The sequence below is a fragment of the Bacillus rossius genome, chromosome 1 (genome assembly GCF_032445375.1).
Source record: "Bacillus rossius redtenbacheri isolate Brsri chromosome 1, Brsri_v3, whole genome shotgun sequence".
Lineage (NCBI taxonomy): Eukaryota > Metazoa > Arthropoda > Insecta > Phasmatodea > Bacillidae > Bacillus > Bacillus rossius.
The window spans coordinates 70,719,892-70,747,392 of record NC_086330.1 but is presented as its reverse complement, the minus strand read 5'-3'; the positions used below and the strand labels follow the sequence as shown (position 1 = coordinate 70,747,392).

The window sequence follows — 27,501 nt, the reverse complement described above, 5'->3', positions numbered from 1 at the left end:
GTTTAAACAATATTTGCACTTATGTATTTATATGCAAAATTGTACCCCAGCTTAAGTTTAAGCTGGAGTACAATTTTGCATATAAATACATACATACATACATACATACATACTTACATACATACATAGATAGATTAGATAGATGGATGGATTAGATAGATAGATGGATTAGATAGATTAGATAGATAGAATATATATATATATATAAAACGAGATCCCCCCCTTTTTTTTTTTTTTTTTTTTTTTTAAATCCAAACCCCAATTATTTGTTAATTGTAACACGCCTGAAGAATGTTTTTAATGTAGATTTTAAACTGTGCAGGCCAATTCTGCTCAGCGTTTCAAGCGAAGCCCCTCCCTTTTGGTCGGTGCTCCGTTCGAGTCTCGACCAGATGATGACTACATCCAAGAGCTGGCAAGTTTTGTCACGTCTGAACTGGACAGAACATCTGGCTCTGATTACGCAATGAAGACGATCCGTGTTGTGAGTGCCAAAACACAGGTGAGATGAGCCCGAAATAACTATGGCTCTTTACTTTTATCTATTAGTACACGTGCATTAGTGTTTTATTTTATGATACATTGAAGTTATTTTAAGCTTAAAGTATGTTTTTATTTCTAGTTGTTTACTCAGTTACGTATTTATCCAAAATATTTAATTTTGCTTTAAATAAATACCAAAGGAACTATGTAATTCATGCAACACTACTGCTCCAAGTGCATTTGGCTCCATCTGATGTTAAATGCATTTTGCTCGAACCGGTTCTAAATGCTCAAATGGCTTTGTTTTACTTTTCAATTTGTAAGTCATTTTACAGTCTTAAGTTAGAAGTTGTATTACAAGAAATTAGTCTTAGAAATTAAACACAATTTTTTTTTTACATAAATAAATTAATAATTTTCAGTGTACCACTGAGTAAAATGATACCTGCCTATACTATAATCCAGTAAAAATTACAACTGTACATGTTGCTAAAAATGACAAAATATTTATATTTTAAAGATTTCATTTGGCAGAAGACAAAGAGAAAAGAAAAAAATACTGAAATTTGTAGTGTGTTATCAGGTTAAAAATTATTTTTCTTGTTACGAAAAGCTACATCAGGGATCGGCACACACTTAAGATGCATGAATGCAAAAAATATCTTATGTCTTGCTTTAGCATAGAGGTTGAACAACCTCAAAAAAGTTTGGAAAATAATTACCTTTTCTTTATAGTGGCTGTATTATAAACTGGTAAGAAAATAATAAAAAAGCACTGCCAAATTAATCACTTTTTATTCCTAAGGATTATTTATTTCCATTTCTTTAATGATCTTTATCCTTTTACTAGGCATGTGCCAAAATCAGTTTTTAGTTCAAATTCAATACAAATATCAAATTATTCGCGAATATGAATATTGAATTCAAATAGAATTAACATTAGAATCCCACAAAAATGTTGGACCATTTGACCCACCCTCAACCCCTAAACCTAAAATATACCTATGCCATTTTTCACACCAAGTCCATGTTCAGTCATCTCTGTCACGAAACTGACAAGTAGGGATGGGTCGGTACCGGTTCTCGGTTCTCGGTTCCTACGGTTCTCAGCATTTTAACCGGCATCGAGAACCGCAGCTAAAATTTCGGTGCCGTTACCGGTACCGGCTGTATAGCAAAACCCTTTACGAAAATAGTCCTTCACTACAACTAAACTGCAGCATTAAATGGCTCAACTCACGTTCAATTCACATATGAATTATTTTTTTGGACTTCTGTGGAATAATATTCGTCTCTAACTATAAAATAAAGTACACGTGAAAATATTTAATGTTCTCATCACATCTGTAAACAAAGTACGTTATACAATCATAACAGTGGAAGGTGCCATAGATGTATGTAGTTCATAGATGTGTGCAACTCTATAACGTGCCTCAGCAGAGATGTGAGAACAGAAAGACGCCATGTTTGTTTCAACTTGTTTTTAAAAATAGGTAGTTAATTGAGTCGTTGACACGTAAGTAAGGGTGACTGGTGTATAAAGAACAATTAAATGTGAAAAAAATTCCACAGAATATTTGTTTAATAGAATTAATGATTGCTTTAAAATTTTCCGTAATAATTTCCGGCATTCTAAAAGTTTAGGGGTTTTTTGTGCAGTCCTTTGGACTATAAGTTCACTGCATCTGCAGCCATCTAGCGTAATGGCTAGTAACTTTCTATTCTAGGTAAACGGGATTACTTTGAAGGGGGAAGTTTTTATTATTATTATTATTATTATTATTATTATTATTATTATTATTATTATTATTATTTAGTAAAGTGGTGTTTAGGATGTGTAGATGTATTTTACTATTGGCTGGTTAAACGAAATACTTGTTGACACTTCTAAAGTATAATTATTCTGGCCAAATAGAGCAAATTGTGTAAGAAATGGCATCAGAAGTGTGGCAGTAATTTACTGTTGACTGTGCAAACAAACTGATTTCAATGTAGGCAATAAGTTTGATGGACAATTTAATATTTTAATTCTTTGAAAGTTCACTATCATTGTATTTATTTCCATTATTGTAACATTTTCTTTTTATTCCTATGTTTTAAAGGGGGGTGTATGTAGATTTCTTGATGTAATTACTAGATTGATATATTGTATAAACCCACGTACCACCCGCACCTTTTTTCAAAAAATCAGGTTCGAAAAAGTAGGGTGCGGGTGTTACACGGGTCTTGGGCCATTTTAGCGCGGTGACGAAATAACGCCGGCGCAACTGGAGATTGCTGTGATAGAAAAGAGGAGTAGGGGAAAGGAGGGTAAGGAAGCGGCAGACAGTCAAGGTCACATTCCTCACAGCGTTGTCACGCTGCAGCTTCGCTGGTTACAAACGCGCGCTCCCACGCATAGAGTAAATAAAGTACGCACTGTCCTATCCTCATTTGCAAAGTACCCAGTGGTTTTACACGTGTGTTGGCTGCAACTATTGTAATGAATCGTAAAGAGTTGCGTTCTTTCACAGTTGCGGAAAAATTAAAAATAATCAGTGAAGCGGAAGAAATCGGTAACCGTGTTGCTGGGCGAAAATATGTCGACGAATCATGTGTGAGGGATTGGAGGAAAAGTAAAGACAAGCTGTTTTCGGCCAGTGGCGATAGACGTGCGTTCCGTGGTGCGGTAGCAAAGTTTCCAAAGATAGAGGAAAAACTCCACGACTACATCAGGACAGACGGCAATTCGGGTGCGCTGTAAGCACGGAAATGTGTTCGCTAAAGGCGCTGCAAATTGCTCGTGAACTTGGCGTGGGTGAAGGCTTTAAAACAAGAAGGAACTGGATGCGCAGGTTCATGGTAAGAAAGGGTTTGTCCATGAGGCGGCGTACTACAATCTGCCAGCGTTTACCGACAAGCTACGATGAGAAATTAATAGCATTTCAGAGGCATGTGTTAAAGCTGCGGAAGCTGTAGAATATGCCACATTTAGGCACAAGGTTTTTTATATGCATGTAATAAAAATAGTTTTTATTATGCGTGGCTCGGACTCGCGTGCTTTATCGTTTATTTTGTTTGAACGAGGTCATTGCCCAGCGCACGATAATGGACGCGGAAGATTGTAACTGTAAACAGCTGGGAGCTGGGCAAGGTCACGCGCATACACGGCGTGTTGTTATCGTTCGCCGCGCGCCGATGCCACGTTCTACTCGCGCGATGTTGCCACATTGCAGTAGCCTGCCTTCTGTACACTTTTAACGCAAATGCCGAGGCTGTAATAAGTAGCATAGTACTTTTTTGGTAATTCTTTACGATTTGTTACTGGTTAATAAGAAAAGAAATCACGACTAAATTATTTTTTTTTCCATGCAGATTTGCAATGAAAACATTTTTTCCCACCATGGCATTCTAAAAATAAGGGTGCGGGTCTTACCCGGGGGCGGGTGGTACGTGGGTTTATACGGTAGTAAATTTTAGTTTTATTAAGTGTTCTCTATATTATTTCAAATTAATTTTTTTATTAATACATATTACATTTTGAATAGGTTGGTGTGTTTACTGTAGTTTGAAACAGTGTTTTTTTTTTTTGCCTAAACAATAAATAGTTTATTACTTAAAACACCTCATAAATAATGTGTGAATAATATTTATTTTATTGTTTAAGTCAGAACCGAGAACCGAGAACCGATTTTTAAGAACCGGTACCGAACCGAGAACCGGGATAAAACAGGAATTGACCCATCACTACTGACAAGTTTTAAAAATTAAAAATAAGTTATTTAAATAGCAGACAGCTTCCAAAAAATAAAGCTTATTGGACCATTTACTACTGTATAAATATGATAAATAAATTTACTCGTATAAATACGAACATAAATACTGTTGCAACTGTATATTTTAATGAGCACTGATTCAATTTAACTGATTATATAAAGAAAAGGTTAATATATTAGACTTGGGCCGTAACTCTATACGCTATACCACACGTACCACGTGAGCGAGGTCAAGAATGTTAATTGCAGTGACATCGCCTAGTTATCGCTGGCGTGAGCAGGCATGACGTGGATGGTTGAGGGGGAGGGGTGAAGGTGAATGCAGGCAGGATGGACAGCAGCCAGCTGTGCAGTGTATGCCACGGTTGCTTAAAAGGGAAGAACATGTTTTGCTCTGTCACAGTCAAACCACCAAAGGTGAATAACTCCATCACTCTCTGGCCAAAGTTCCGTGCAATAAACTTCCTCATACATTACTCAAATTCAATATTTCAAACAGCTCTAAACTTCTTGAATAATGGCAAACACAAACTATCAATAGCAGAGTCAAACTTATTTATTTGGTAAAGGATTTGGGATTTTAAATACCAAAATATAGTAGATTCCAGATTATCCAGGGTAATGACTGGCAAGGGGTCCACGAATAATCGAAAAACATGGTTAAAGCAAATTTAAAAAAAAACTTACACTTTTTTTTATTCCGAATATCTAGACATAGACAAACACTTTAACAGACTCTCCTCGAAGTAACGCCCTAATTCTTTCCAGTTAAACAGCATGCATTAACCTTTATTCCATCCCCTGTGCTCTGTGCTGTTCCAAGACTTTTACATTTGACTTCAACTGAATTTAGTTTGTTTTCTGTATTTATGTGTATTCATATTTTGTCAGTTCTTAAGGTTTCAAATGACATACAGTTTAAACCAGCAATGGTATATGTCTACAGTGTTTTGAATCAATATTCCTCAATGCAAGAAATATTCAAATTACATAAATGCATCCAGATTTGTGTTTGTAAAACAGTGATTCCTACAAAATCATTTTTATACAAGCGGTTACTATTGTCTATGTGACAACTATACAATCCTCACAGTATTAACACGTATTTCACAATACCGCAACACAAAACGTGTTCTGTGCAAATGGCGGGCCGACTATGGCGAACCAAAGAAGCAGAAGTGAGGAGTGCATGGAGAGCTGGTGGCCAGTGTCTCAAGGCCACAGCACTATAGCAGAGGAGGGAGGGGTGTTGTCACACGGCAAGTAGAAGGAGCGAGCAGCAGTTCCCATTGTCGCCTCTTAGTTTGAGCAAGAATGGCATTCTATTCACACTGCAGCATGTAACATTGCAAGTCCCTGCCCTCCCCAGAATTTTTGAGGACTTAATATAATGTTTTATTCATTCAGAGGAATCAGCTGATTATATAGTTTCAAGATTATAGTGAACTAGTTTTTACATGTCTTTTCTAATTTTTTTATCATTATTAAAATTCTTAAAATAATTGTTGTTAAGATTTTTATTTAGTGTATTTAGCTTGTGTAAAGCCATTTTTTCAGTATGTTTTTGCTTTTAATTTGGTTTTAATGCCTATATTGTATGTTTGAAGTTATTCAGAAGCTTTAATTATGATTCTAGAACATTTGGTATTGTTTGAGTGAAAGAAGGGATGAGAGGCAGGTGCGCGATTCGGCAGTGCCATGGTTTTTTCAGAATTTTTTCAGTGCGAAAACTTTTTCGCAATTTCTGTATGTATTCTTATGATGGTAAAGTTTAATTTGTGTGTTTCTCACAGTGTTTATCAGTAGACTAGAAATAGAGAGAGACAGTAAAGCTGGCATGGATTTCTGGAAGTTTTATGTGTAGTAAAATGTGTGGTGATTGGTTGTTTTGTAAAAGCTGTGCTGTGATTGGGCAGTGGTCACATCATTCCCTCCTCCTGCTGTTGGTTGAAGGCAGTAGTGTCATCCCGCCAGTTCTCTGCTTGATGTCACCTGAATAAGTCACGTTTTGCATTGGCTCAAGCCAAAATTAAATACATAATATGTGCTAAGTAACAATTTTAACGGCTGTGTTCAGAGCTGCGCCTGTAATTAACCTCTGTTCGGACATGTAGTTAGAATTTCAGTGACCACAGTCGACAGCACTCGGCCCACGATGGGGCTTAAGTGTTATTTTGCCGCCATCACAAGGACACTTATGTCCTTGGCTTGTACCGTCGATTCAAAGTGACTTCGGGACTTATCTGCGAGATTTAAAATGTTTGTGTTAAGGACGTTTTTCGGCATCATCAAAATTAATAAACATTCATGTTTTTGAGCAGGCAAATTTATTTTGTGTTATGAGAACTTTGTGGATCTGTTGTAAGCATCGTGTAATGGCAGACTGTTTTGTTTTGTGCAAGATCTTAAAAAATAAATCTACGTCAAACTTCTTTAAATATTTTTTTTTCTTTCAGTAAAGACTGCATAACGAAATTCTTACTTAACCTAAATTTAAAACATCAACACACATTTTTGACGAACATTCTCATTATTTATTATTTGTTAAGTGTTAATGAACGTTGCAAGTCAGGTCGTCTTCTAGCTGGGCTGATCTGAATTGTTACAGGCGCATTTGTGTGTCAACCGGACAGCACCCTTAAAAGCCTGCCACTTCTCTCTCTTCCATTATTGTTCCCACTACTTCTCCCTACACTGTTGATTTACCTACTTTGCTATGTTTATCATATTGTAGGCCTTTTATTAACGTATTTATAGTTTACATTTACTTACTTTTTTTGTTTTTAACAGAAATTTTTGAATAACAAACTCTCTTTAATTAAATATGTACTTTATTAGAAATATTATTTGGCAATTGTAGATTGTATCAGGAAAGTTGGTGCACCTGATACTAGAAGTTGGCTTCAGCAACTGCCTAAAGGAGTCAAATATAGTTCCTGATCAGTGTGAGCTGAGAAACATTTCTGTAAGTATAAGAATTGTATTTATATTTTAAATAAATAGTTTATGCTGGTCTAGATTGAAATGGTGCTCAAATGTTTGAAGCAGGGATAGATCTCTTAAATCATCAAATCCTCAAAAACCATTAAAAATCCTAAGTATTTGAAAGATTCAGTGTTAGAAAAAATTGTTTTTAAATATATTTGAGGAAGGGAAATTCATAAATTCAAACACTAGCACCTGTGTAGTTAAAAACCTATTTTAGCACAGCCTTCAGGCACAGTAGATTTCTAATTTTTATATATCTTGGGAAATGTCAGGAATATTTGGGAATGAAATGTACTCAATATCCTTTATGTTCTTCAATATTCCTAAATGATTGATTAAACTTTTGCTCATGCTACATGCAACAAAAATGATTTTATTGTTTTTAATTCAATGTAGCCAGCTAGCATTTAAGAACTTGGAACAAATTTCATGCTATGTCTACTAAGGTTGTTATAAACAATTTTTGGTGTCAAAGTTTAAGATAGTATTTATAAGTACCTATTTATTTAGTGGAAAGAAATTTTATAGTGAGCATAATTAGGAAGTTTGGAATTTTTTATTTCAGCCTTTGTTTTTTTAACCCCTTGCAGTAACAGTTTGTCTCATCAAAAATAGTTTTAACCAAAAGTTTTAGATAATTTTTAGGTTCTTTATAATAAAGTGTAACTGTTTTGATAGTATAGCTACTAAAGGAGTAAAGACAATTTTATTTTGTCCTTCAAACTTTGTTATTTCCGCCCATTGCATTAAGTAGTTGGTCGTGTGAAAATTTAATTTATACAAAAGTTTTAGATAATTTTCAGATGGTTTAAAGTAAATAAGAACAGATTCTGTATGTACTTGGCACAAAAGTTATGAATTTTTTTATTATTATTATTTACAACCCCTACTTTTTGAAACCACTTATAGTAATTGTTCATCTTATCAAAAAAAAATTGTAGACAAAAGTTCTAGAGATCATTTAGAAAATTTACAATAAATTGTAACAGATTTTATAGTGCACCCTGTAAGGGAAGTATTAATTGGTTTGTCCTTAAACCATTTTTTTCCACCCTTTGCAGTAATGGTGGTTGTATCAAAAATTGTTTCAGAGAAAAGTTTTAGGCAATATGTATTTAGAAGGTTTAGTAAAATTGTTAGCGTATTTGATAGTGTGTCTACCAAAGTAGAACATGAAATTTTTTGTCCTTCAAACTTCTTTTTCCCCCTACTTTTTGGGGTAATAGTTGGCTGTGTAAGAAATGTTTTCAGACAAAGATTTTAGATAATATTTAAGATGTTTACTGTAATACAAACTGATTTGATAGTGTACATGGAAGGGAGAAAATGGATTTTATGTTGTATTTCAATCCCTGATTTTCCACCCCTTGCAGTTATGGGTGTTTTCAAAAATTTTTATAAGACATCTTTTGTTATTAGTCCAACCAACTTTATATGAATGCAATATGTTTTTTATTAAGGGAGTTATAGTGATTTTTCTGTTTTTCAACCATTTTCCCCACTCTACCCTGTGGATGTATTTTGCCCATCAACAAACTTGACCAATATTTTACATTGCAATAATTTTTGGATCAGTTTGGATGAAATTAATTTGTGCAAAAATATGGCAGGTATCATGTCCATTAAGGTTGTAAATGTAAATCAACTGTTTTGGGGTCTATGGATCATGATAAAATAAACTATGTAAATATTTTACGGAAGTCGCACCACGGACATTTAAAGGGTTTAATGTTTCAACAGTCAGCACCATAGTTAATATTTTTAATTTCTTGTATGTTATTTTGTTTGTGACCCTGGACACTAGATTTGGATTCGGCCCATTACTAGTTTCAATACTTGGCCATTATTAATTGTTAGTATTACCTCAATTCTCTGGTTTTGTTTGTCTAAAACTGGTTTTGTGAGTGTTTAAAGCTGGGTAGATGAAATTGTATTTGAAATTGTATGTAAATGGCATAGTTCATAAACATTGTATCTTTGTCCACTTGTTTATTTAGAGATTTTCATAACTGCTAAAACATCACAGGAATCTCCAACTTGAGTAAAAAAATAGTTTATGAAAATAAACCATAAGTCAGAAATTTTGGGTGTTATAAACTGTAAAGATAATAGGAGTTTGATAATATTCGCCCAGTCATTTTGATTTAAAAGAGATAAAAATGTGGCCACACAATGTTTTTATGCTAAGTCAATTTTACCTCTTTGACGATAGTTTTGCATTTATTCCTACAAACCTCGTACAGGTGTGGTGTAAGAGCTTGGTGATTTGACATAAGTATTCTCTTTATTTATTTCCAAACAGTCTGCCTAATTTATAATTCTTTCATCAACCATTCTTTAAAGGACATCCAGGTGTGCCATGTGAACGTGTGGGATCAGCCGTGGAAGAAACATCGCGAAGTGAAGGAAGCTAGCTGTGATACCCAGTATTCGGTGCATTCAGTAAAGAAGAGGGTAAGTCTCCTCTTCACTGCTTTCCGCTTTGTTGGCTCTTTGTTGGCTGTCACATAGTGAGAGTCGTGGGTTCAATTCCCAACACCCAGCATGACTAAATTTATGAACATTGAATTACATTTCTGTATAGACCTTGGTGCATAACTGCAGATCGTAAAACTCCTACTTTTACCTTCAATTATTTCTGTTGTATACATTTTGTATACTTACATTAACTTAATCTTTCTTATCTCTGCCATCATTAACTGTTAGTGACATTATTGTGTGTCATTTCATGACAAACCAAATGTTTTTTTATAGTTATCTTGTACGCTATCTACAAATATGGCTAAAAGTAGTTTTTTTTTTTTTTGGTATCTACCTTTTTTTATCCCAACATATGTGCTAAACTAATGACTTTACTTTGAAACTGCAATAAAAAGTTAGAATAATAACAAATACTGTGAATTGCTGTTGTGTGTTAGTTTATTCATTTAATCAGCATTAGAAACAGTGCTGAGTGTGTGGCTGTTAGGTTTAATTGGTATGTAACCTTGTTTACTTTTTATATGGGAATTGATTTATCTATGATTTTCATATTTAAATCAGTATAAACTGGACCTCAAAAATATATTTTTTATGTTTAATTGGTATTTTTATTTGGTCTTCATATCTTGTTGACAGTGAGGTCATTTGAGACATAAAATGACAAGCACCCTATTTAAGAATTGGAGATAGGCAAGTCTGCAAATTTTTGGATCATGTCCATTTGAGCAGAGTTAAAAATTTATTTTGTTGTGTCCAGTGTTGATTATTTTCTAATTGAGTCTAGCTCAAGTAGTTGCAGAAGTTTTTCTTTAAGATGTAGAGTATAAAATTAGATTATTCTATAACACTAAATGCAAGGCCACATACAAAGCTATGCTGCGTTCATGATGTTTGCTATGTTTGCTGCGTCAGGTGGTCACACAGGATAGTCTAGTTCGCGATGTTGGAGAGATGCATGCCATTAGATTCACGTGAAGATTCCGATGATGATAATATTCTGCTAGCTCTCGCAGTATGCAAAGTAAAAATTAAATGGGTTCGTGAAGTCGGTTCAAAAAGAAAATAATTTGGAGAATTTCATAATTTGATTAAGCAGGTGCATGAGGACAAAGCCCTATTTATGGATTATTTCAGAATAAATACAACTCAGTTTGATAGCATTTTATTTCTCATCGAGAAAAAAAATTGAGAAGAAAAGTCTAAACTACAGGGAAATCATTTTAGCAGAAGAACGATTGACTATTTGCTTGTGGTCATTAAACAATGATTTCTTGACTATATGCTTCTTTAACGATTAGTAGGGACCCCAGAAAATGGTAAATAAAACTGGCTCATTTCGGTGTAAAAAAATGACAAAAGCGGTGCAAAAAATTGGTATAAAAAAAAGCAAGAGGTGCAAAAAATCGGTGTAAAAATAAGCAATCGGTAGAGACCCCAAAAAATGGTGAAAAAATTATGCCATTGGCGGTGTAAAATAACCTCATAGCAGATAGGCACTACAAAGTAGCAGACTCTGCCTTACATCGGCCCACTTTGTCTGTCGTTTCATCACACAAGAATACAATCTGTTAGTCTTCTACAGCGTGCCTTACTGCTTCCTTATTTGCCTGGCCAATTTTTGGGACATAAGTTTCTCCAAGAGTGTTGGCTGATGGCAAATGCCCTGCACCTAAAATGTATACATAACTTACAATATACTTATAAATAGGTAGCATTTATAAGGTTATCGCTGAAAATATTAAAGGGCTAATTTACTCAAAACAATTCTAAGCCAAACCTAACCTAACCTTTTCGAGATTACTGCTGGATTACAGAGTCAAACCATCAATCAATCAGTCAAAAATATCTTGTGGTGTGCTCACCATTTCACAATGTAATCCATCCTATTTATGTGTTTGTTAATCTGAGGTACTTGCATATTTATTTGAAGTAAAGGTAAGTTGGGCCTAAAGGTAAGTTAATCGATAATATTGTAGGCCTACATATGCTTATGAACTTTTATTAGAGGGGGAAAACATTTCTAAATAAATAAGGCTAACCTTCTTCAACATGGGTGTTAAACCATTCCCTCATAGCTGTATGATCAGCTTTTTCCAAAGGAATGTTAACTTACAGCATCATATTAACAAAATCAGAAACAAATTCTTGTTTTCTGCACTTTCAAGCTTGTTTGCTTTATTCACGCTGTCGCCTATCGAGATTTGTTTAGACACGGTAGAATTTGCTTGACAAAATAATTGTCTTTTCTGTTTTGTTTTGTGTGTGTCATTTGCCACATGCTTTTTGCACGTGTCTTTGTGTGTCCAATCAACCCGCACGTTGCAGAACTTGAACATCATATTTTGTCCCGCTGATCAAAAATATAAAATTCATTCGATTTCATCTCTCTTTCGCGTCGAAGTTTTCGGCATCTTAGTCATAAATACAATTGTATCACAAAACTTACAAAATGTGGACGGTGTTTGTAAACACTCATAGATATGTGCACGCAAAAATGACTTTCATCTTAGCTCCATGCGATTAAATTAGGTTAGAATTATCGACACCAGTGTGCCTTGCGGCAGAAACGACCATTATTCAACACGAAAACTGTGGAGTCAATTTTGTTATGTTGGTAGTGCGCACATATCGATTGTTGACATTTGTTACATTTTGTTTTCATTTGCGTTGGCAATATTTTATGCTTGTAAACAGAGTAATAAAAATACGTGGATTTCAGTAACGTGTCAAAACGAAGATAATATCAGGGCATTAGTCTTTCAGTCTATGTTTATTTCACGCCTATGTTTATGATGGCGTAAATAAATAGAACTTGCGACATAAGGGCATTATTTTGTGCGTAAAAGCGTGAATTTCGCGCGAAAATGCGTGAATTTCGTGCGAAAATTCGTGAATTTCGCGACTATGTTGAAATCAAAGGAAATACGCAAAATTCGTTTATATTATCAAATTTTCGCGTTATTTCGTGAATTTCGCGCTTCACCATTTTTCAGGGTCTCTAACGATTAGTCATCAAGGTAATAAAAGGAAAATTAAGAACGATGGGAATTGAGACCAATAATTATTATTTCCTTAATAACCTCCTATGAAATCAAATCCCAGGTGTTATCTCTCATATCTTGCTTTCTGTATTCTTCTATCAATTTATTTCGTAAACATGGATATTTTAATACTTCTTCAATGAATTTTTCCATCGACATGATACTAATTTAAAGTAAACACAGAAGTACAGCACAATTCCACGTGAAAACAGATGTTTTGGTTTATCTGCGCATGTGCGAAGTTACCATCATTTTAGAAAAATAGTCGATAACCTATCACCGGGCAATGCCACCAACATAGCAAACATAGTCTACATAGCTTTGTGTGGCTAGTGACACCTGAGATGCAGCTGGCTATATTTTACTCGCGTAGTAAACATTGCGAACATAGTGAATATAGTGTGCACCCTGTGTGCATGCAGGAACTTATTATTATAGATATTTTGGTAAATGTTGAAAGTAGTTTCATTGTTACTAACATACATAAGTGGGATAAATTAACAAAATAAATGTATTCCTTACAGAAGTATATTTTAAATTTTTTTTTTGTAATTCTGCTGAAGAGTGGCTTCTGGCAAATAAGGGGAAAAATAATTATAGTGAAAGGTTGGTTAGCTTAGGTCAGCTACATTAATAACCTATTACATATTGTTTACATATAAAATTATTATGTATTATTAAAGTAGTATGTGACAATTCTGACCACAGGCTAGCTCACAATTGTTCTAGATTGCACATACATATAAACACTTGAAGAATTTAGTTGGGTGCTGAGAATAATAAGTTCCATAGAATATTACTGAGGCTAGGTCTGTGTATTTTGAAAATTGGTTTGCATAAGTAATAGAATTCACAAATAAAGTTTGTAGATTAATATTTTTATATATCAAACACTGAATATATCCGCCATTTTCGGTTGCAGTAACCTTTACATCAAGAAAACAAAAACTCAAACACAAACTTCTTAAAACAAATCATCACTTGAGCACGATATCTCCATATATTTTATTGATAAAATCCTTTGGTCGCTTGCGATGCACGTTACAAATGGCTGAGAAACAATTGTCTGCTCGGTGTGGCCTCCAATTTATTAAAAAGGCTCCACTTTGGGCTTATGCTGTCGCCTGTGGTCATCGTATTCTAATTAAAAAATGTCCAAAATAATGTTCCTCATCAAGGACCAGACCACAGGCATAAAATTTTTCCCCAAACTACATTAAATTATGAAATTTGACAAGCCCCTACTCAACATGCATACTCTCACAGATGCCCAAGTACAAACTAGCATGGCAACCTACGACTCCAGCTTCTTGTCCATGAGGAAAAACTGCGCTCATGACACCATCAAAAAAAAATCATAGATCAGCTTACAATTATGATCATTGATTAAACGCTTATGCAGCTTGAAAATGGACCATCATCCTTTGTGATTTGACCCACAAGACACACCACATTATCTACTTTCCTATGCAGCAAATATACCTGCCTCTCTAATGCTTATGTAACTGGCAAAACTATTTCAGCAGCCTGCTTTCAAAAAAAAGAATATAGCAAATAATACAAAATAAAATTACTTTAGTACATAGAAAAACCTAAGAAAAAAGTAGCTAAAAATACCTTTCAAATACTTTTTTTCATAATCAAGTTAACAAATAATCAGAAATACAGCTGTAAACATGAAATACATGTAAATTATGTTCATAAAACATGTTGCAAAGTCATAAATATCTTAAAAGAACAAATAGCTGATTTTTACATCATAACAAGTATTATTTCTGATTACAAAAAAAAAACCTAATAAAGAATTTTTAGTGGAGAGCACAGAAACCTAGGTTTTTAAAAGTTAACTTTTACTAACATACCTTACACTTCCATTTTTGTTTGTCATACTTCTTAGAATTTGTAATGTTTTATCATTTTAACAACCTTATAAACATTATTTAACAACCCTGCAGAGATGTATTAAAAAACTGTGCTTAAACTGCAAAATAACAGGTATAAAAAGTATAGACAAAACTGGCAAAAAAAGGTTAACTCCAGTATCATTTTTCTATTTTCTTCCACCATTTTTTGATTAACAAAGCCTTCTCCAACTTCAAAATTATATACTATATACTTATGTATTTTCAAAATTGTGCAATGAATTAAAATAATGGCATTAACTAAATGCAAATTGCATTGTTACATTGTGTATAAAAAAAATAAAGGAGTCTGATATTTTGAATTGATAAAGATACAAGTACAAGACATATAACTTTTGGTTTTGCTGCATTCATGCCAAAACATCGATACTATAGATTGACACTGTAGCAGAAAAAAGTACTTGGGAGACATTAAAATATTTTCTTATGAAAGTTTATCATTTTACAAATCTATGGTGTACTGCTGGCATTTAATTCCAAAATGGTGTCAATTTCTAGTGTTTTAAGATATAAATGGCAGCACAGGTATTGTAATCATGTAAAATACACCATACTTAATAAAACTTCACAAATGGCATGAAAACCTAAATATGTACATAGGTTCACTGTAAAATGTTTGTATAATAGTAATAATCGTACCTGGATTTTATGTTTGTTTCTCATGCTGAATGTGTAATTGAGATTTTAAAAAATACTGTGTAGTCTGTTCCGGTTGAGTACAATGAACTCTACTTTCAAGCCAAGCCGAGCTAACGCTACTTGCTCATCTTGGTTGGGGTTTTCAGTCTCAACTGATCTCTTTGGCCCGTCCTACAATGCCACGGAAAAGATGACTCTCACAGAACGAAGTATCTACAGTGGTACGCATCCGGACCCAGACCTGTACGGATTAGCTTGGCAATACTGAGTTCTTTCGTTTGTTATTCCGTATGACCAATAGAAACTGAGTATTTGGCCGTGGTGGTAGCCATTTTTGTTTGCAATTTAGATACTAGAAAACTTGTTTCAAGTGCAAAAATATCTAGTAGGCTATCATTACTCTGTGGTTTATTTTTATAAAATATATAAATATTGACAAAGTTATGTTCTCGAATCTCGACTTTTTTTAAAAATTAAATTATTTTTTTCCTAACTGTACAGTTGAATCGCATTGGTTGCCATTTGTTATGGTTCCTTGCATTGTAGAAGCGACAGACAGATAGTGAAACGTAAATATCTAGGGGGTCCGGATCCGTTTCCGTTTTGTCGTAGAACGGGCGTAAGCAATATGTTAAGAAGCCATCCCAGCATTTGTGTGGAGGGCTTTCAGGAAACCACAAAAAAAACTTAAATCAGGTTTCCTGGGCCAGTATTCAAACCTGGGTCCTCGGAAATGTTTGTGCAGTACCTTGCCACTGCATCACCTTGTTCCATCTGTACTGTACTCTTGTCTGGCGAGGTTATTGATTAACTTCTGTGCATGTTGAACGTGCGCAGTCTGCATCGAGCCGCAAGAACCTTCTCGGGCAGTTTGAAAGCTTCAGGTTGCGCTTCAACAAGGTATATGGCTCGAAGGCGGAGTACAAGCGCAGGTACCACATCTTCAAGGCCAACATGAAGAAGGTTGAGCTGCTGCAGGAGACAGAGCGAGGCACGGCCAAGTACGGGGCGACCCAGTTCGCCGACCTCACAGGTCAGTGGCTGTCTCGGCATCCGCTCCTCTCTGTGGTCGTGATCATGGCTCCCACAAGCACCAGCCCATAACCATCAGTTAAAAATTGTTATAAAAATATGACAGTTTTATTGTTTCTTTCATTCAAAAACATAGGGCATATCATAATTTACTACCAAACCGGGAAAAACCGGGAATATGTCGGGAAATTGAAAGGGCCCGGGTAAAACCGGGAAACTGTCTGGAATTTTATTTCTTTCCTGGGCAAATGCTGCGGTGTAAATGCGCACAACTTATATAAGACGTACATCGCGGCATCTGATAATCACGCGGCAAATCTGTACAGTGTCATGTTGGCAGAGACTGTAGTGTTCCCAGGCGTGTCATGTTTCTTCTTTCCTCATAGACGCAATACGTCACTAAGGGGGGAGGGGGAGGGGGAATATGAACCGCACTACGGCGTGCAACACGGGGTGTTGTTCTAATTTGTTCTGTTCAGTACAAGTCTTCGAGCGGTTTTAGTCTTACGCTGTGCAGTTTGTTAGGAAGCTATTGCGGCAATGTCTACTAGGTATTCCTGTCGTTATGAGTCTTGAGGTTCCATGGGCGATGCGATGCGAAAGACAGAACTTGTGCGAGATGCAAGATATGCAATAAAAGTTTCAAGATCGATACGATGGGTAGGGGAGCATTTACAAGCCATGCCAAATCTAAGAATTACAATAGCGTTATAAATAACCAATCAAGAAACCTGCAAGTTACAGAATTTTGTTTCCACTCAACCTGCTCAGGATGAAGCCCACGCTTCCTGTAACAAAGTTTTATTAGTACTTTAATTTATACTAGTAGCTTCCAACGGTTTAGCGGTGTTATAAACTACGACGTCTTGTAATCCATCGCTTATCAATAAACTGTCAAATATGTCCAGTAACTAACGACACTGCACGTTTTTTTATGAATATTCGCAGCTGTGCGTTGAGGCCGGCCGATAAACCTTCCGCATTAACTTACCTTTAACGTCGGTAATGCTATGTTCACTTAAAATTTGTAAAATAATAATACTAAACATATAATTATTATGTACACGAGATCCCCGATTTAACGAAGCAGTGATTTTACGAGTACATTCTCGGGAACCGTAAAAAAAATTGGAAATTTTGACCAAAATGTGAAAATCAGAAAAAAATATTTAAAAAAAAACTCAATGAAAGATCATGTATACCGAATAAAAGCATGTTGGACCTCCTGCGGTCACCAGCAAAGCATAAACACGACCCAATGCGTGGTGCAACTGCTACATCGCTTCGTTATTGCTCGCGCGAGAGGCGAGACGTGGAATGTTAGAAGAAATGAAGGGGGAAATGGGGGGGGATGACAGACAGCAGCCAGTGTGTTTCCTGCGTGGGGAATAAGTGGCGTTGCTCCTTTTTTTATGCTGTGTGAAGCGACCTTTTTCTATCAACTCACGGGAAAAGATAATTGCTTGAACTGTCAAAATAAACATCGCAGCGACAGTACAAGACGCGGGCGAGCATCCGGTAGGTCAATGTGTATATCTACTCGAAAAACATATCTCAATTCATGATACTAATAATATTCCTTATAACTTACACGTATAGCCTGATGTTTTCAGCCTGATCCAAGACAAGCAGAAAAGAACCTCAGGGAACTTAAAGCAAAAAAAGTCAAAATAATGAGTGATGCCTTAAAACAGACCGCTCTCATAGACGAAGAAATTTTAAACACAAAAAAGGTTAAAGTTATGTGGCAAATATATATTTAGTAAACTGCCACCTGTTTTTTTAGTTGGGTATGTATCACATTTTGTGCATTTTTGTTTTATATTTAGTACTATACAGTTCCGTGTTTTAAAATGTGTGCTTTGTATCATGTATTACATAAATAAAAACATGTCATTTTGTATATATATTGCAAAACCTGGAAAATTTGGAAAATACCTGGAAAAACCTGGAAAAAACCTGGAATTTTTTATCACAAATATAGTGGCCACCCTGTGTAAACAAAGAAACAAATTTATTAAGTGCATAAATTAAGAAAATTGGCTTTTAATGTCACATCATTTTGAAGAGTGGAAAAATTTCATTAGCAATAAAAGTGCAAATAAATGCAACAGAAGTCCTTTCCATGAATAAAAAGCTACAAAGCATTGTATAGAAGTAAAGGTACTTTTCGTATCTGGAATAGTATGATTGCGTGCTGTCCGACCACCAACGGAGTATAAACAGACTTATTTTCAATACAGTTTATAAAGTTTGCCACAACACAAGATGACAGCACACACAACATACACAAAATAAAGTCAAAATAAACACATTCCATTAGTATCGTTAAATTATGAATCCATAAACACAGATAAAGTGGGAACACTGAAGTAAAAAAATTAAAGGTGAACCAACACATACAGAGACAGATAGCAGGTTCCTCCCGCTCTCCCCCCCCCCCCCTCACCCTGAATCCTCCAAAAGCCATCACTCCCCTTTTGAATTTCCATTTCTTCACCTATTAAGATGCCAACCCCCTCCTCTTTTCTAGCAAGTAACTAGTTTTCTGTCACCTATTTCAGTTCAAGCACTACCTTCTACCTAAACTCTGCTGCCACCGAATCCTTACTTCTATTTTACACAAACAAAAGAAAAAGTGAAAATAATTACAGCAGCAGTCTAGTTTATTTTGTGCATAACAGCGTTTCTATTCTGACGCTGATTTCTTCCAGTTTGTTTCATGCCAAAGTAAGCATTTTACTGGGGTGAATAACAGTAAAATAGTGCAGAGAGCCATGTTCTGCACTCAAATTTGGGGTATTCTTTATTGATATTTGTAGAAACCCCATTTTATGGTAACTAAAAAAAACCAAAACCTGATATTGTCATAAAAATCTTGATTGTCAAAAAAAATATATTATTTCAGAAAAATAATTACCTATTATAACTTGTGTATTTGAGTTAATAGTAGGTGTGGTTTGATTCTATGATTTACCTTGATTCCAGGTTCAATTCAGATTCCAATTCAAAATTATATTTCCTTTCTGAATGACATAATGAAAATTCAAGTAGAAGGCAAACCTAAAGAATAACACTTTACCTTGATTCCATGTTCGATTCAGATTCCAATTCCAAATTATACTTCCTTTCTGAATGATATGGAAATTCAAGCAGTAGGCAAACCTAAGAAATAACACTTAAGGGGACTGCCTAGTCAAGTGTGTATTTTTGTAGTGAGGCAAAATGATGAGTGCAATGTTCGCTGGTGCTTCTAGCGTGGTATCGCCTCTAACTGCAAGTCTACGGAATGACACGCTCTCTTCTCGTCGTGCATAGGGCAAGTGTGGTTTTTGAGTGGTGGCCATAACATTGTATGTCTAATAAATGAAAGTAAAGAAATGTAATTCCTGTTAGTGCTTTCAAGAATCTGCACCGGATGTTTCATGCCTAAATATTATTCCAAAAACAAACGTTTTAGCCATTTTCACTCGTCTAAAAATACAGTTTGAAAAAGAAATGAGAAAACAGAACTACTCATCCGCCATCATTGCATTCTTATATTATTTTTTCTGACATAAAATGAGGAGTCCTAAATATATTTCCTCTTTAACCTTTTTTTTTAGTTTTTTTTACTTAAACTACTGTATTTACCCACGTATGGGTCACATATTTTATACCAGTTTTTTGTTTAAAATAGTATAATGTGATTCTTATGTGAATTTATAACTTTGTGTAAAAAAAAATGTTTAATTAACGGTGTGTCTCCAATGTGTGTGTGTAATTAACTCTCCTGTGTTGGTTTTTAATAAGTATGTTACAAGTAAGTATATATTTTTTAGTTAATAAATCTGAGCAGTGCGTGATAAGCACTATGATTGGCACCATTGTGCTACATCTGCCCGGCCGACGCCGGTGATTACGTGAGTTGCTGGGCTGGCATTCAGGTGGAGGAGGGGAACTCTAAAATAAACCAGCCAGTTTGTGAGAGTGCAGTTCTGTGTGTGTGTGGCCATGTAGTGGTGTTGATGGTTCTCTCTCTCCCTCCCTCCCCCATACTTGTAAATGTCAGTGAACTGGCACAATCTCCACGTGTGTATTTCGAAAGGTTTTTAAGATGCAACTGTGACCCAACATGATGGTTTGGGTTTTTTTGCTTGAGATTCCACAGCTTTCAAATGCAACATTCCATAACAAAACTACATCCATGGTTGGTGCTTCGCACTTCAAAGTTTGACTTGTTACATTCTTTTACTCCCTGCTCCCACAGGAATTTAATTTCTTGCTAACTGTAACATGCATGCTAGTTTTCATAAAAGAAAATGATGAGAAAGGGTAGCTTGCTGCCTTTCTTTTATATTCTGGAAGAGGACTGGATCAAAAAATACCATAGTCGGCAAGTGCTGTCTTTTGTTATTATGAGGGGTCGTAAATCAGTAGGGGAGAGGCGGAGAAAAGTGGGCTGGCCTCACTTCTTTCTCCACAGTAGCACAGAAAGCAGACAAAAAGAGGACAGAGGGCAACACCAGTGCCATGTTTCTTACACACACCAATAATCTGAGACACGGAACAAAGACTTCAGTTGTACTCTACTGTAGACAGATATATGGTGTAATTCATACTTGAGTGCGATCCTTACTGCGAAAAAGTTGTATTTTTATGACCTAAATTAAAGCTGCTACTCATATGCCGAAGAGGGGGGGGAGGGGGGGGTGGCAACTTTTCTGAGGGTAAATATTGTATTTAACTTCTGAATTTGGTCTCCAGCCATGAAAGAGTTCAGTATGAAATAAATTCAACAAAATATAAACCTCGCCGCAGATCCCGTATCGCGCGTTCACGGTTAAGATCGAGGTTACGTCCTCCCCGCCAAACATGTAAATAGAGCAATTATTGATTATAACTTATGTTACCCCTTCTATCCCCTTTCAAGAAATCAAAACCATTATCTGATAGTGAAATAAACATGGTTAGCCTACAGCTTGAGGCATTAAGAGGAGCTCTAATGTCAACCTGAGTCAGAATTGGCAGTCGCAGTTGCCGAAACCAAAATATGCACAGAATGAAATAAAAATAATCTATGTAAGGCATCTGAAAGGAAAGACTTAAAATATGATAGACCAACATGTAATTACTGTGAGGCAAATCAATTTACTAATAACATCACTAGCATGCATTGAACTTGGGCAGTAAAGTTAAAAATTATAAAGTGCTGCAGCAAATATATAGGTAAGTTTACTATAGAAATTATAGAAAAAACATAATATGCTAGGTTAATTAAAGCCATACATTTTATGATATAAAACATTTGGCACATACTAAGAATATATAAATTTTTAATTTATAATCAAGGCTAGAAGACTCAAAAAAATGGTAATTAAAAAATTTACAATAAAAGGCAAAGATGAACCAATGCAATGGAAGTCATTGAAATTCACATTACATCTGCAACTGTCTTTGAGTGTATAAATTTAACCTACACATATTAGCAACAAGCTTAAGAGTACTAAAAATTAGAAAAATTTAAAAAGGTATTTCTTTCAGCTAAAAGACTCGTGAACAACGAATAAGTTTATCATGACAAGTGTTGATAACAATGTCTAAGAGTTTTAAGTACTTTTTAACCACAAGACTATTTCTCGCAAAAGTAAGTCTATAATGATTCACTTCATTTAACATGCCGATATGTAAATTTAGAACACATGCAAACGCCTCCACACTCGTGTTTAACTTCGCCATATGACACAGTGCATGACCCAAACTTCTTTGCCATTCCCAATGGTCAATTTCATGTTCTTAGAGCATTTACTGAGGCTAGGGATTAGCGAACGTGGCTATGTTAAGGCAAACTTTATTGACTACTATAGCTTGCAATACTCCAAAGAGTTCCAGTCACAGCTAATGCTGATGTGCAAAGAGTTTCGTGTCCAACCATACTATAGCCAAGTAAAATTTTTATAAAAGCCAAAAAAAATGTTTTTGATGGCTTCCCAAGCACTTAAAATGGCAGTCGAAACAAACACCAGTTCAAAAGTAGCCCCAGTAACAGTCAAAATGGCTCAATCCATAAAGTGAGGCACCCGCCTACAGCATTACTTGCGCTGTAATTGCAGCAGCTTATAACGACAGGCTAACAGCTATCTGAAGCGGGCTGGCCAACAAAATGTTAACAACTACTGTGTGGAAGGTACTTGGGTCGATGCAAGCCTAATGGGTGCAGGGAAGAATGTGGCAGTTTGGCTCAAGGCTGCCACCGCTGCACAATCTTGGGCCTTAGTATACACCCAAGGGGCCTCGTGTGGTGAGTCTCCTTTTACCTAAATAGGCCTTGGTTGAACAGAGGTGGAGAGGCGCAGGTAGCTGGCTTGGGCTGGAAGGTCATTATGCTCCCGCCTCGATAGGAGAAGGGTACTGGGCAATACTAGTTACTTACACCTTCCCAAGTTGGCTGAGCAATGTCTTCCTCTCTGGTGCAGTATAGGTATGGCTGGATGTGACTGTGCGATTCCCCAGGTGGTACCCTCTTCTCGAAAGGATACACTACTCGTTTATTCTGAGCTATTACATCCGCACTCGTATAATTACCACATTGGCTTTGAATTCCCTACGGCCTATACAAAGGCGGGTCCTTTATTTGGCTGTCATCTCTACTATCACACAGTTCTTAATCATTCTCTCACGGACTCGATCGGGCACTCAAGTCTCGACTTGATGTGGGCAGTTTTCCCAGCTTGGCACGACCAGCACAGGAATGCCTTAGGCTGGGAGAGAAAGAAAGAAAGAAAGAAAGAATCTTATTGACCCCTCTTAGCGTTAGCCCTCCAGGGTTTTCTATGTCCATTTTATACATAGTTACTTTGGTTGTGGTATTTCATACCAATCAAACAGGGATTTTTTCTTTGCTAACCCGGCACCCTTACAAGCCCCGGGGCCCTCATGGGCGTGGCTAACGGATCACGCCATACACACAATCAGAAATTGGCTAACCAGATAGTTGGCTGTGTCCCTAGCCCTTGGACTCAGCACTACTGGCGCTGCATCCCGATATCCCACATCATTCTGGGACTCCTCAAAACACCCAGAATACCCGTGGTCCGGTGGAGGCCTATCCAACCTCTCCTAGATTTCCAGGCTAGTAACCAGAGCTTTTTCGCCGCTCACTGCGTCAGTTTTTCATGGGACTAGGGAACCCCAACTCCAAGCTTGCCCGAAGCAATAAGGACACCACTGCCAAGTACAAAGCTGACACCAATCGTGATCCAGGGCCGTAAAGAAAACCTTAACGGGGATCTTTTACCAATAAGAGGGACCACCCCGTACTACCACCAATTTCGTTGATGCTGTCTTACGTGGTAGTCAGCCACGAGAGGACCTCGGGGAGCCCATACCTCGGTCTCTCTACCGATCTCCCTATGACCTCTGGAGATTTACAGCATTTCAGCCCGGTTGCAACTGAGCACCAACGACTAACCGGTGTAGGTTCAGGCCACGGGATAGCCTCAGAAGGAGATTGAGGGACTGCACGACCCCCTTGATGGGTGTTTCCACCGATCCGCATGCTACACGAATTTACAGCCGCAATTGATCAATATCATATTCTTTTTCAAGTACATTCCAACATTTCTAGATGTGAATCATGCACTTACCATAAATCAACAAGGTAGCTCGGGTTTTCCAATCTCAAATCACAAAAATATCTCCTACGTTTTTTATTTTCAAAACAAAACATTTAGGCGATGAAATGTTTTCCATGTACAGTCACGCTTACATTTACAAAAATGTTCCATACCTCAACAAAAATCACTCCTTACTAATAGATTGTATTCTAACACTAGAAATAAAAACATCGCAAACTAAGCATTAATACTCGTACACACATAAATATATTTTGAAATTGCAAAACATTTTTTGAATTTGCAATAACTTAACTACAAACAAATGTTTAACCTACTTGAAGAAAAACGTGCATGTCAAACTCACTTCCCAATTCTGTAAAGAACCATTTAACTTCGGGAAGAAAATGGTGTTTGCACCGACACATTGTGATCTTTGTATTCTAGGTCTCAGATCGTATTTATTTACACAATTTAATTCACGGATACGGCATCTTACTATTTTCTAAAACGACTGGAATTTTAGACAGTATGATGAATATTTGAACACAAATGATTTGGGATCCCGTTCCGAGCTTTTTACAGAGACGTTTTAGATGTTGCAAAAGCGGAGAACAGGTGGATTCAGACTTCGGGCTTATTTAGGCACGTTAAAGTCCACCAGAGTTCACATACGATCCAAGGAGTTCCGGTCGTATGGAAGAACTCAGTGTGCACTCTGTTGTTCTCAAGGCATCAGTGCAGTGTACAGCTGAAATTAATTTTTAACCTACGCACTTTATTGTGTCGGTATTTAGGCTGCCAAAAAAGTTTCTAAAGATGGCTGCATTGATGTTTTATGAGCGCAATTTTTTTGTCTGAAAAAAAAAAAATCTCCAGCTACACCTCTAAATACACCACTGCTATTGCTGGATTTCCTATACAAATCATCAATCCAATTTTTGGTTTTTTCACTAGGTGGTCGTGTATCAAACGGAAAGTTGTATGCTTTATTTATTAATTTACGGCATTCAGGTCAGTGTAAAAACGCTAGTCAAATATCTTTTAAAAAATTAGAAGTTTATCTACAATAGAGTATAAGCAAGGTAGAATACACTGGCTTAGAGTAACATCCAGATCTGAATAAAGTTTGTTATTTTTTGTGCACAGAAGTTTAGACATTGTTCTACATTGGAGTGGCTATTTTCCCTAATTTTAGTTTCTTCTGCTGCTTCACTCCCGTGGCTGATACTGTGTTTTGAAGCGGATACCAATTTAAATTCTAAGAATGAATCTTTCACCACATCTTTTGTTTTCACCAAACAATGATTTGTCTCTTTTTTTTATATGTCCCAGAAAAAATTAATCTTCAGTTAGAAATAATCAGTTTCTACACTGGTATAAGAATCGCAAACGTTCACATTGCAATATGGCCTGGTTAAAAATAATAAATACTAACCAAATATTGTCAGGCTGTTCGGCAGAGTGACTATTTGATAAAATGTTTGGTCCAAAATCATCATCAATATTTTCGCACATGAAGAAAGCAGACAGCTTTTATGTTTGAAGTTCTGTTAGTTGGTATTCGCCAATTCCTTTCGTCTGTTGTGCATAACAACTTTCCTCGGGTTTTCTCAAATCACTACCAAAATCAAAATCAGCATATGTATAAAATTAAATATATAAAAACAATAATGTTATAAATAATTTTTAAAAACCATGCTATGCAACAAATCCTATTTTCACATATTGTTAACGGTTTTTATAAGATATTTATTTTGCCTCTTCTTGCTCACATACTTAGTATTTCTGCGAAACACAACCATTATTTTCCTAAATAAATTAACGAATTCCTTATCAAATGAGGACAGTATCACCATAAATTTTAAATGTGATACATAATTTATCTGTTTCATACGAATTTCGCAAGTTTGACACAAGTACCTAACTAATGAGATGATTTTGTTTTCAGTAAAGTTATTCCCTGGCTGACTTGGCATGCTGACCTAATAAGGGTGCTGCAGTACATAGGTTTTAAATTCAACCTAAAAAGTAGCCATCCAGCTCGATTATTTAAATATTCATATTTGAAATAAAAAGTAGTATTAAAATATAATTATAAATCACTCATTTCCATGGTTGTAATTTATAGTTAGCGTACTATTTATGTAGATTTCTTCGGGCTCTGAATTAGCAGCCTTGTTTAGAATGTCTGTTGATGCTGCAGCAACAACTTTCTCCAGTCTCTGCAATTTTCTATACATAAAAAAATTATTTTATTTAATTTTAAAAACATCAATTTCTATTTAGTTTCATACTGGCAAATTTTTTTTCAGGGGATGGTTTACAAATAAGTTAACATAACTTACACACGAGTCTAAACCTAGATAGTCTTGAAGTAGAAGTTACAAATCCCACTGCACTAAAGGGGAATCAAATTCGTAATAGGATCGAACAAGAAAAACTGCACCACTTGGCTACAGTGATCATGAAAAAAAAATTTAAATGAACATTTTTTCATGCAAAATTATTTTATACATTTTGGTAACTTTCTCACTAACAAATACGAGTAATTTTTATTATACGCTATTAAAGCAGTTGCTCTCTTTTTCTTGCGTGGTTAACTAAGCTTCAAGCGACGTCTCGTTTTCTCCTGTTAAATTGGTTTTTCTTCCATTTGTAGTTCTTCAATGTGTTGTTTGAACACTTTAAGTACTTTATTTCATTAGAAATCTTCTATTGTTGTAAGCTTTAAGATATTTGCATTTTAAAGAAACACAATGTTCTACCCTTTAAATAGTCTTTAACAAATTAAGTTTTTAGTTTCAATACATATTAATTTATTTATATAGTTAAATTTTTAAAGTACTTGGTTTTTGGAATGGTACCAAGACAGGTATGAAGAAAAAATTGGCGTAGTAAACTTCAGAGGTTATCATTGTTGAATTTTTTTAATTTACTTCATTTCCTTTAATATATTTTTTTTGTATCTATTTCCTTGAATATTGAATCCTTCGAATACTAAGGTTTTGATAGTATTTGAGGATTTGATTGGCCCATCCCTAGTTTAAATTTTTGACAATTATTATGTATTGTGTCAAATAGTCAAAAAATTTCATTTTTATGACATTTTGATACTGTAAGGACCCATTTTCGGTGTTAATTCTGATTAAATAATTTATGTCTAAATCAAAGTGATATGAACCAATGTTAAAATTAATTTTTTAAATGATCCATAGTAAAACATTAAAAATGTCAAATTCAATTACTGTCATATAAGTTTAGAATTTTTTAAATACTATTTGAAAAAAATAATGGAAATATCATAATTCATACTCAAAATACTGTGTTATTTTGAAGCAGAATCAAAATCAGGCATGTTTTCTTGTTTGGATGTTTTTTTAAGTTATACATATTTGGCAAGTTATTGAGTAGTTTTTTTCCATCCAGGTCCTAATTAAAGTTTGATAAACTAATTTTTACCAAATATACAAAATGCATATTAAAAATGTAATAATATTTCATACCATATTTAATCTTAATAATTTATCCGGGAGAAAGTGGCACACAGTTATATCCATAGACATAC

At 35.4% G+C, this 27,501-nt stretch overlaps 1 protein-coding gene across 2 annotated transcripts in view; it reads left to right on the top strand.

The window, feature by feature from the left end:
* Positions 1-27,501, top strand: part of LOC134537443 (uncharacterized) — a 159,347-nt gene that overhangs the window by 101,270 nt on the left and 30,576 nt on the right. For both annotated transcript variants that reach the window (XM_063377887.1, XM_063377895.1), the window contains exons 17-20: positions 323-502; positions 7,099-7,203; positions 9,570-9,680; positions 16,147-16,342. In XM_063377887.1, coding sequence (XP_063233957.1) covers positions 323-502; positions 7,099-7,203; positions 9,570-9,680; positions 16,147-16,342 — 592 coding nt within the window. The remainder of the gene's footprint in view (positions 1-322; positions 503-7,098; positions 7,204-9,569; positions 9,681-16,146; positions 16,343-27,501) is intronic.